Below are 11671 nucleotides of genomic sequence, written 5' to 3'. Positions count from 1 at the left end.
TGACCTTGGGAACTAAATCTGCGGAGAGCTCAAGAGATTCTGCTTCACTGGATTCTGACCCCAAACTAAGGAAATCAAAGACATACACACTCACATGCACAAACACACACACACACACACACACATTCTTCCTCTCTCACACACTTTCACCCCAGCCCCTTCTTTTTTAAATTTTCCGTGACATCATCCGTGTTGTGTGTTGACAGTACGCAGGTTTATTCTCTGGGGTTGATCTCAGTGGGAAAGACGGACCTTAAGTTTCCAAAGCCCACCGCACTACTCAACATTATCACAACCAATCGGCAACCATCTACTACACCCCCCTCCGGACCAACATCTTCTGCTGCTAATGGGCCATTACAATTCATTTAGGAGAACCAGATGACTACAAAGATGGCCTGGGAACGCATTTCTCTCTCTCGATGACACACAAACACGATACTCTCTGATGATATGCTTCTGATTGTCTGGTGTGTTTGTTGAAACTGTAAGGTTTTAAAAAGTCTTTAAACATTGGGTTTGCAGTAAAGCTCGAGTGCATTTGTTTCAGTCGTGTTTGTATGAGAGTCTGTGGATTTTTACCATCCCAGGCGTCAAACATGTCAGTGATGAAATAGTCCATAAAGGAGATCTGGGATTTGGGAATGCTGCAGGTATTCCGATCAAATACTGGCATGACGACCGGCAAACCCTGTCTTTTCTCTTCATCCGTCTAGAGAGTTTACAGGAATGGTAATGAGAGGGAAAAGATAAGAACAAACAGATGCACAAAACTGTGTTTGAAGATCAGAATTGACCTAAATTGGGAAACTTATTGTGTTTTGTGTTTGATATTCTCTAGAAAAATCTTATTTTATTTTTATCAAATGTACTTATTGTAAAATTCTGTTCTTGTGTTAATAAAGTCAAAAATGAATTAATTCACCATACCAAGTAACAGCTAATATTATACATTTTGTCACATTTTAAAAGGTATATTATATTTTGTCCATGAGGAGGCCTGGAACGCTCTCGGATGTCATCAAAAACATCTTTACTTGTGTTCCGAAGACACGGAGAGGTCTTAAAACTTATACACATGGGTCCTAAAAACATTTCTTAATTTTGAAAGTTTCATCTACATCTCAGATCAAAAGTCTGCAATTAAAAGTCTATATTATGAAAATATAATATAAACTTGAACATTTGCCCGAATCCATATTGTTTTACCTCTACAATCTACGTTCATTTTACACCTTCATACTCTTCATGTGTTTCAACAATTACACTCTCTTTTGTTTATATTTAAATTCTTCAAACTTTTTCTGTGACTAAGATCACAATGAAATGAAACGCAACCGAGAAATCCATCAAATCACCCGATGTGTCTGTTTGAGTTCACCTGAGCAAAGTATTCTTCAGAAATGCGTCCGGCCCATTCGATGCACAGCTCTAGTGGTCTGCAGGGATTGGCCACATCGGCACATTTAATCAACATGCGTTTGATCAACAGACGATTCTCGGGAGAGTTTCGGATACTGGCCGGACCCTCACAATCGCTGCCTTCGCTCTGTTTCACATGTAAATCAACACATGGCATTTTGACACCAACATTTGACTCAAACATACAGTACATTCAGTATGAGATGTGTCTTACATTGGAGCTCGTCTCCTCGATAGCGCTCATGGGTTTGTTGATGCTGTTTACAAACTTATTGACGTGTTCGAAGTGTCGCGTCATTTCCGTAGCCAACACCATGTCTATGATAGCCTGCCGTAGGGTCCGAAACTGTGTCCTGCGTGTTACGATAATAAATGAATGTACGTTTGCATTAAAGGCGTACAGTATATTGCATGTGGACACAGACGATACCTCTCCATGTTTTTGAAGATGTTGCACTTGCTGTCTCGTACGGTAAGCTGAAAGGCCAGAGCGGCGTGGTGACTCTCTAACACGGCCGTGTCATTGTACAGTATCGCCAGTTCGCTTCCTGCGTTGCAAAGGAACGAGTTGGTGCGGCCGGGGTGGTCGACGTCATGGACCGTCGCCGCTAACAAAGCTGCAACTTCATCTAACTGGTCAAGACTGCCCTGTAGACACATCACAGATGCATGTGCTATAGAAAAGTCATGTAAGTAACCAAACATTTGTAGTGTATAGTGATAAAGTCGCTCATGCTGAGATCAGCATTGGCTGTTAATGGTAACAGAAAAACAGCTTTTTCAATGAACAATGCACAGTTTTGAGTGATTTTTAAAGAGAACTTCAATCCATCTCTGCTTTGGCCAAATAAATGAGCTGTAAATAAGAAGTTTCTCTTGCCGTGTTCCGATTGGCTGTCAGGATTACCTTGACTCTGTCTTTGCGCAGGAAGTAGGCAGTGGCATGCAGAACGTCTGCAGCATGTGTTGAGTTGTGATAGGAGTTGGAGGTGTGATAATTTGCCTCGATGACCTGCAGCCAAGAGCGCAGCGTGGCCTCCGTGCAGTTCAGAAACTCACACACGCCGAAATCAGTGAAGATCTTCAGACCCAGATATGAGAGAGGCCTACACACACACACACACACGAGCAGACATTCATACACAGAAACAGGCACAGGGGCACACACACACACACACACACACACACACTACATTGTTAAAAGATACACATTGAATATTGAACAATGCAACTTTGATATGGGCTGATCTTTGCAGCAGCATGTATATCTCTCTTTCTCACCTTTTGTGTGTAGCTGCTTCCAGCTCCAGGATGTTAAATTCCCAATGTTTTTCTTCATTGAGCAGCTCGGCGATGGAAGGCGGGACGTCATTTAAAGGGACAGGCACGGGCAGCTGACTCTGACTCATATCTGAGGAATCGAACAGGTGATGGTCGAAAATGGAAAATACCAGACTGACGCAAAAAACATATTTCATAGGCAGTGTAAACACTTTATGAGACAAGGTCAAACAAATTAAGAGACCATGTCAAAATCAGTTTTCCATTTAAAAATGTGCTATTTATGGGTATAGAGACAGAGCGCATTTGGCCACACCCACACCGGGGGGAAAATGGGATTGACTTTCTATTGCGGGAAGCTTGTAATTTCTGACTCATAACAAAAAACTGAACAATGCCTAAAAGCTGCCGTATAATAAGTAAAAAAACACATAACTAAGTGTTTATAAGCTATCGAATCGTAAAAGCCAACCATTATGGACACAAAAGTGCATAAGACGTTAAGCATAAAAATACTGAATGTTTCCTGTCTCTGATAATGTTTCTCTACTTCGCTCGTTTTTTAGGTCGACGGCTTGTAAAAGCGTAGCTCCTTTCTTTTGTTTGTTTACTGTACACCTTGTCACAAAGCAGTTTTTAGACATCCTTCTGTTTCTTCTTATGAGTCAGAAATGACAAGAAGGCAACTTCCCCAAAACAAAGTCAATGAAGAGGGTTGGATTGTTTTCCCCCACGTGGGAGTGGTTTTCAGATTATGAGACGTGTCGCTCTGTCTCTATAAGATTAGGTAAAATTATCATTTAGTTTCTTTCTGTGAACTACCAACAATCTTTCAAACAAATTTCAAATAATAATATCGTTTCTATTTGCTTTTTTCAGAAAATGACAACTGGAGAAACGGGTCAAAATATAAGAGAAGATGCTGTGTATTTTTCAGACCTCAAATGATTTTGATGATAGTGTTTTGTTATTCAGTCTTTCACAGTGCTGTTGTGATGATTTTATGGCCCTTCTGAGGTTTGATTTTGTTGAAATTCAACTGACACTGAACTGGTCACAATACATCTAGAAATGCAGGTTTAATGGACATTTGGAATGGTCTCTTCATTTTTTGGTGGCTGTATACTCTGAGTAGTACAAACAGTCATAGTTTGGGGAAAGAGAGACTTGGATCCAAGTCAGAAAAATGCTGTTAAGAATGGTTATGTTAGTAAATTCTGTAATGGGATGTATTACTGAATGAATGTGTTTAGCAGAAAATATAGTAGTATAGACTTTATTTTATAATAATTTGCATTTAATTGAATTGCTAAAATGGAAAACATCCTCTTTCCCTGCCCATCCAGCCTTTTGAAAGGCAAAATTTTTTAAATTTTTTAAACATAAATAAATTCAAATAAATGAAATTAAAACTATACCAATTAAAACAATTTTTTCATGTAATGCTCCCTTTAAGCATTCATTTAAAAAAGACCATTGATATTTATTATGACAGTCTGCAAGCTGGATTTAAAATGGTTTTTGGCTTATAATTTATTTTTGACAGAACAAGGTCAAGATGTCAGAAGGTTTACAACACGAAATCCTTACTGTATTGTCAGGAGATTCTCTTGAGATTGTTTTCTGCCATGAGCGCATTATAAGAATCAGATAGCACTTACTGTGTAATGCACTTTTGGAGAAGACATACTCATTCCCAGACAGCCTTCTGAGTCCATCCTACAAGGAGAAGTCCTACATCAATATATCTGACAAGAGCGACTTCAGGGGAGGAGGGTGAGAAAGTACATTTGTTTCCAGCCAACAGAATCATGACAAACACACTTTAAAACAGCACTGCCGCACTTCACGTAACTCACGCTTGCACGAACAAAAGCCATTCGTCACGACAGGAGGATATTAAACACGCAAATGCTGTTCCAAAATCAGATTCAGAGTTCAAAACAAACTCTGTCTGAGACACCACAGACGGAATAGAAATGTACATGCATAAATATCACACACATTCTCCCGGCATTAACCCAGGCTGTTCAAACATGTTATTGGCCGATTCACATTTTATTAAGTTTTATAACTAAGACCTTAAATATCATTTTTATAACCTGCCTTACAAATGTGAAGCATTCTGGGTCGTGTTTGAAAGTGGAAGACTTTCTAAGAAGCCGACGTGCGGCAGACAGACAGAAAGAAAGAATGATGTGTAAATAAACACAGTGCTGCCGTCACGACCCCTGGCTAACTGTGAACCAGCTTGTGCCAGGCGGCTTGGAGCAGGACGCTTCAGTACCACAAAAACACAATTTCTCAAATCTCATGACTGTCACATGGAGTCACACTCGGTATATAGGGCATGTTTGCTGGCAGAAAGAAGAAACTGTAACACAAATCCACTCCAGAAAACAAATATTGCCCTTTCATATTAACCTTTTAAAATAAAAGAAATCACTTCTGATGCTGGTTCACGGTGACTATGGCCGTATGTGTGTTAGTTATCACTCCAAAAAATAGTACTCTTAAAATGATTATTAAGCTAAATTATGTCATCATTTACTCACCCTTGTCATTTTAAACCTTTATGACTATGACTATAAGATATTTTGAAGAAAGTTGGTCACCAAACAGCACCGGCCCCATTCACTTCAATTGACCGGACACAAAACCAATGCAAGTGAATGGGGGCCACTTAACAACATTCTTCAGAATATCTTCTTTTGTGTTCCGCGGAAGAAAGAAAGTCATACAGCTTTGAAATAACATGAGAAGTGTAAGATATTTCCGCGTCACTCACACTCATGAGCCCCCCCACCAGGTCGTTGGTGTGGGGGTCGTCCTCTTTTGAAGCCAGCTGGGGCGAGTAGAGTTCGGTGGTCCGTAAGATCTCCAGAACCCGGTCTAGAGCTTCTGCCACGGTCACCGGACTGCTCTCCTGTGCTGCGTTGATGATATTTATCACCTGGAGGAAACAAAATGCAGACGGATGGTGAGAGAACAACACAGAATCTATCAAGGATTAATATTCATAAACATCTCTCAAGTGTAAAGATGTCTGCTTTCCATACGCTGAATTAAACAAATCCTCAGTCACTCACAAGCGGTCGTAAATATACAAAAGCGCAGGCGCACATTTGGACGAAGTCGCTGAGTGTGTTTTATGTAATGCGGCTATACACAGAGTCATAGACTATAGGGATTTAAAACAGATAATAAATATCTGGTGGAAGCAGTTGTTTTAAAATAACATACCATATAATCAAATGTGTGTCTAAGACATCTTTTTTGACACATCGTAAAGAACCACTCAAGATTAGAAACAACTGACAAATGGGAAGTCAATGGGGTTCGATGTTGTTTGGTTTTCAACATTGTTTAAACCATCTTCTGTTGTGTCTCAGAAGAAAGAAAGTTGTGCGGGTTTAAAAAGACACGAGGAAGAGTAAATGATTAAATCAATTTTATTTTGGGGTGAACTATCCATGTCTTTCGTGAAAATACTGGGAGTGAATAATGAAACAAGCAGCCAATGGAGCCCAGATGTCAGAATTTAGTGCATTTTAAAACCCAATATAAGTCAATGTATTGCACTTGACACTACGGTTTATTATTGATAAATAATATGAATTAAACTGTATATGAACATTTGTACGTTTTTTGGTAGAGGTTCATTAAATGGAACATGTGTAGTAATGTACATGTACCTTAGTGATGGGAGCCTCAATAGTCATGGAGTGAATGCGGGCCATTGAAGAATATCTACGGTTCTGTAGACAAGGAGCTGAGAGAGAGAGAGAGAGAGAGAGAGAGAGAGAGAGAAAGAGAGCTCTTTAAATAGCTCAGTTTGCGTCAGAGTGCATTGAATCCCTAGGAGTGCTGATGTCATCAATGATAGCCACGTCACATCAAGCCAACGCTCGCACACATGCACACACACACAAGTTATGACTCACATTAAACACAAGTACATTATAAACACACTAGTTATCTCTAGCCTCCATTTTCTCGTTTTATTCTCTGTCTGTTTTTATAATCACCTGAAAACTGTTTAAAGCAACAGTTCACCCACAAATAAAAATACTATTATCAGTTATCGCTCTTATTTCAATCTGAGACTATTCATTTATTCTTTATGTTACGGTCTTTAAATGTTGTTCGAAATAGTGTGTTCAGATGACTTTTATGGTTATATTTTTGTGACATCTACTTTCATATATGGAAAAGACTTCTCTATGTTTCACAGAGAAAGCGATTGAAACGAATTTGTGACGACATGAGTCTGAGTAAATGATGACAGGATTTTCATTCTGTGGTAACTATCCCTTTAACAACAGCCAGCATTTCAACACATGTTTACAATTACACAGTTGTGTCAAATTTCATTTTCCACTGTTATCCTCTTTGTTCCAACGATCTCTATTTCATTTCTTAATTTATTTCATTTAGCAATCCCCCCATCTGTGACTGTCTCACCATCACTGCTGTGCGAGCTGATAGATCTGACGTCCACGGATTCTTTCCTCCGGTCTTTGTGACGCAGGGAATTGCATTCTGGGTAAAACCAAGAGAAGAGGTATGACAATAGCGCTCGCACACACACTTACGGGCATAGCAACACAAATGATCTCTCATCGGTTCACAGACGACCAGCATCACAGAACTCATCATCATCATCATTATCATGATTATGACTTCATCACCATGTTTCTTACAAAGCAGCAGGTTTATAATATTACAAAGATGAAAGAATTTCCAATCTGTCAGATGCTTATTATTCAAAATGTATTCTCTTTTTATTTTTTTTACAAAGACTAGATGGTCTTTGCAACATACGCACATGCATACAAATAAAGTGGCAAGCCAATAGCTAAATTTAACATTGTGACGAACAAATGTCCCAGGGTGCATTGCAACCATCTGTCTGTTCTCAGATCTTATGAAATTAACATGTCATTTTCTTCGTGCAAGCCAGATCCATAAATCTGCATCATTACAAATGTGAGCGGCGCTAATTCAACAACAGATCAAGTACAAACAGAAAAACACAAAGCAATAATAAGGACAAACAGTCTGGTACCTGACTGCGAGTGTTCAGCACTGCATTTCTCCTCTCGGCTGAATTTATGAACCTGCAAACACAGATCTCAGATCAGCTGAATCAAAAATGCGAAAATACACAGAATTATTATGGAACTGTTGAACATTTTCAAGTTGTTAGATTACGAAAGTTACTTTGTGTTTTGTAGCTCAATTGAGTTAACAATGCAAAAGATCGGTGGTTCGATCCCAAGCAACACACATATCGATTGAATGTATAGACCGAATAAATAAGTTAACATAAAAGCGTCTGCCGAATGCATAATTATAAATGTAAGACAGACCTTGAGATTAAGAGAGAGGATTTTTTTGTGTGCCTCTTCTCTGTGTAGCGACCAGTTACAAAATGGACTGAGCGTTTACAGGGTGCACCTTGGTGCAAATCCTCCCCGTCGGATAATCTTATCTATGATCTGTTTTTGAATAATTCAAGCATACATTACTTTCTTAAAGATTTGAATAAAGCCTCATAAAACAGAGCTGTGTAGGCCTGTACACAGATAGCAAAAGACACTAATGCTGATACAGAAACTGCTCACTCATATATGCACACACAGGAACACAGACGCTCAATAAGATTTACTTGTACTGTAGTACTGTTGGTAAGAGGATAAGACAGTGGGTTAAGGTCTAGTTACACTGAAGGACGAGGTCACCAAACCAGATTAACAAAGACCACACATTTCTCATTACGCACGCACGCAGGCGCGCACACACACTGCATTATAGGAGAAAGATTCTGAATTTCAGGAGGTCCTTGAAAAGTGTTTTTGATTTATACAAAACATTTTTCCAACAAGTGACAAAAATGTAAAACTAAATAAAACCAAAAATGTAAACAACAAAATTCAACAAAAAATTCAATAACTGCAAAAGATCTTGTATGTCCGTTTTATACTATGCTGTATATTGCTCATAACACAATGTACTGTATTGCAAATGACATCTGAGATCTGTGTATATTGGATCGTTGTGTGTGAATTGTTTTTTATCATATTCTTTTTTATCATATTCGATTCTTCTCTCCTTTGTTCTTTCCTGTTCTATTCATTTGCGTTTTATTCTGTTCTGTTCCGATCCACTCTGTTCTATTTTATGAATCTATTATTGTGTTCATTTATATTTCTTGATTTAATTTAATCATATGATTTCATTTCATCATACTCTATTATCTGTTTTGTTATCTTGTATTCTCATCTTTGTACATGTCACTATTCTTACCATTGTAAACTTATAAGCAGTATGATATATTTTTGCGATGCCTGTAACAGACAGCTGTGAGTGAGTGTGTATGGTAATACCTGGGCTAACAGAGATGGCAGTGAGTAAGCTGGAGTTATTTCACATACGCGCCTGTGTGTCTCTGATCAGCATCTAGTTAATGTTGGAACCAGCAGGAGGGTTTACACCTCAGTCTGCAGCGGGTATTAATAACCTGTCTCGGACGCTCATGTGACTTTCTGACACTGGACCGTCAGGCTTGGATATTTTAGCGTAGCTAACATTTTTACCCATCGCTGTCGCCACAGGCTTCACATTCAAAATCTGAGACATCTATTAATAGGTGAACATTACAACCCAAGTGGGGTGTTATGAAATTCTGGTTTACTTTTAAGCAGTTATGGTGCTGAATCTCAATTTAAATGTCAGTAAATCAGAAACAAACCTGTCTGTGGTTGTCACTGTAAGGCCTCTTGATAGACACAAAATGGCAAATTTTTCTGGAAGGTGAAAAATAATGAACACATGGTTTGCATTAGATTTGATAGATTTATACTTTAGCGCTTACATTATTGTCAACATGATGCCATCTTCACAACACATTAAACTAACATAATCCGACGTGTTTTTCAGTCAAATTTAATAATCCATTTCGATTAAATGTCTTTATACAAAAACAATGGTTGATTTAATATCTCCACTTCAATTTATACGTCAATGTATGAAGTAGTTTTGCTAATAATATACTGTAAATGGACGATCATGTGACTTACCCTCCCTGGCCAATCACAGGAGTGATTCGGACATATTGCTGAATACTGTCACCCGACTTCTTCCGTGAGAAATAGATGCCCTGCCATTCCTAAACACGCACACATTTAAATCACAATTTTTGTTACCCATCATTGAAATTAAAAAGGAGATAGAAAGCTTAGGAACGCAGAATTCTCAGACCTTTCCTTTCTTCATGCAGGTGTTGATGGTGTCCAGCAGGTCGGCGCTGTTTCGGTCACTCTTGGGCAGTTCGGTTAACTGTTTTCCGATCAGCTCTCCTCTATGGTAGCCCATCATTCTCTCAAATGCTGGATTAACATACTAAACACACACACGGTTCACTTTAGTTTTACTCTGTTTCGTATGCCAAGGAGTCCAGGAGTCGAGTCCTTATAAGGGTTTAAATAACGAGAGGTTTGAAAGGACATGAAAGAGATGTCTGAATCCCAGAACTCACTTGTATGACGTGATCTTCGCTGCTGATCTCAACAGCTTCCTGACACTGCTCTAACGCCGTAAACAGTGAATTACAAGCCCTGAAAGGTCACAGCACAATGTTAAAGGTTATTTTAAGGTTATATGAGCGTTTCACAGAAAATATTTTCTTACATTGTTCGATTTGGTGAAATCAACTTAGTTTAATGTAGTCTGAAATGACTTGATCTGGCTGCAGTGTGAACAAAGCATGCTGTAGCAGCTCATCTTTTATTTGAGAATTAAAGTTCATGTTCTGGGTTTGTGGGCTCACCTCAGTTTGAACTGAGCTCGAACCTCTCCGTGTTCTAACTGGATTAACTCATTGTAGCAGGCCGACACACTGCTGTTCTCTGCAAACCTCTGACAGAGAAAGAGAACGAGTTTTATTCAAGTGAAAGGTTTTGTGTAACATTTGCCACTTCTTTGTTCTTGCATGTTTTGTGACTAAACATGTACATGACAGCTAGTCACAAGACACACAAAAACCAAAGAGATTTATAGCTATTGACATACAGACACTCCGTTCTGTGCTTCAATTTGCTTGTTAGCATTGCTTGTTTCCAGAAAATAGAGTGGTGCAAAGATGAGCTGGCATCTTAGCACTTCCGGGTTCCATCGGCCCAAAGTCAATTGGTTTTTTAATGAGTTTTTGATTAAATGCTTAAAATAAGGTGTGGTTAATAAAACCTCTAAATTGTTGTCAAGTTTTGTTCTATGACATAAAACACACCAGATATAACCCGTTTGTAGACATTTCCAAAGCCAATGATATTGATAAATTCTGCAGCTTTGCCAGTAAGGCTCCTATAAAAGTATAAAAATGAGTAACAAGGCAGGAAGCGAATCCACGTGCAGCACAATGTTTAATGAAAGAATACAAGACAAAAACAAACCAAGGTAATCCATACACTGAACGAAGCATAAAACAAAGACAGACACCAAACAAAGGAAACACTAGGATTTTAATACTCTAGGGGTAACAAAGGAAACAAGAAACAACTGGGGGAACTAATTAACAAGACAAACTACAAAGGACTACAAACATGGCACGCGACAGGAAACAACATAAAAGTCCAAAATAACAGGGGAACACAGACTGGGATTGCGTCTGTCAGCCACCCCCCTTAAATGTGGCTAACAGACGCTCACAATGGTCCAGGAGGGTTGTAAAGTAGAGGCGAACAGGGGGAGGGATGGAGGGCCAGGCCTGTGTAGGGGAAGAAGGCTAGGACCGTGGTGCAGAGGCGGACCTGGGCCATGGAGCAGAGGCGGGCCTGGTGGATTCCAGGGCGGATCTGGAGGCGGAGCATGGCAGGCAGTGCTGGAAGCCTGGGCGTGGCAGTGAGGGCTGGAAGCCTGGGCGTGGCAGGCAATGCTGGAGGCCTGGGCGTGGCAGAGATGGCTGGAG

General features: G+C 39.4%; 1 protein-coding gene across 3 annotated transcripts in view; it reads right to left on the bottom strand.

Annotated features, from left to right (window-relative positions):
* Window positions 1-196: 196 nt before the first annotated feature.
* Window positions 197-11671, bottom strand: part of pde8b (phosphodiesterase 8B) — a 28642-nt gene continuing 17167 nt past the window's right edge. For 2 of the 3 annotated variants that reach the window (XM_079485776.1, XM_079485775.1), the window contains exons 6-21: window positions 10535-10623; window positions 10244-10322; window positions 9967-10107; window positions 9786-9874; window positions 9458-9512; window positions 7772-7823; window positions 7168-7245; window positions 6399-6475; window positions 5492-5656; window positions 4365-4422; window positions 2704-2833; window positions 2330-2528; window positions 1853-2070; window positions 1637-1775; window positions 1382-1549; window positions 307-712 (exon numbers count right to left, since the gene is read on the bottom strand). In XM_079485776.1, the coding sequence (XP_079341902.1) occupies window positions 386-712; window positions 1382-1549; window positions 1637-1775; window positions 1853-2070; window positions 2330-2528; window positions 2704-2833; window positions 4365-4422; window positions 5492-5656; window positions 6399-6475; window positions 7168-7245; window positions 7772-7823; window positions 9458-9512; window positions 9786-9874; window positions 9967-10107; window positions 10244-10322; window positions 10535-10623 (2064 nt within the window). In that variant the 3' untranslated portion in view covers window positions 307-385. Of the gene's footprint in view, window positions 713-1381; window positions 1550-1636; window positions 1776-1852; window positions 2071-2329; window positions 2529-2703; window positions 2834-4364; window positions 4423-5491; window positions 5657-6398; window positions 6476-7167; window positions 7246-7771; window positions 7824-9457; window positions 9513-9785; window positions 9875-9966; window positions 10108-10243; window positions 10323-10534; window positions 10624-11671 lie in introns of all 3 variants that reach the window. The other variant, XM_079485774.1, reaches the window with a different exon arrangement.

The sequence above is a fragment of the Barbatula barbatula genome (genome assembly GCF_947034865.1).
Source record: "Barbatula barbatula genome assembly, chromosome: 22".
In the NCBI taxonomy this organism is placed as follows: Eukaryota; Metazoa; Chordata; class Actinopteri; order Cypriniformes; family Nemacheilidae; genus Barbatula; species Barbatula barbatula.
The sequence above is the reverse complement of the archived record's forward strand: the minus strand, read 5'-3'. Positions and strand labels throughout refer to the sequence as shown.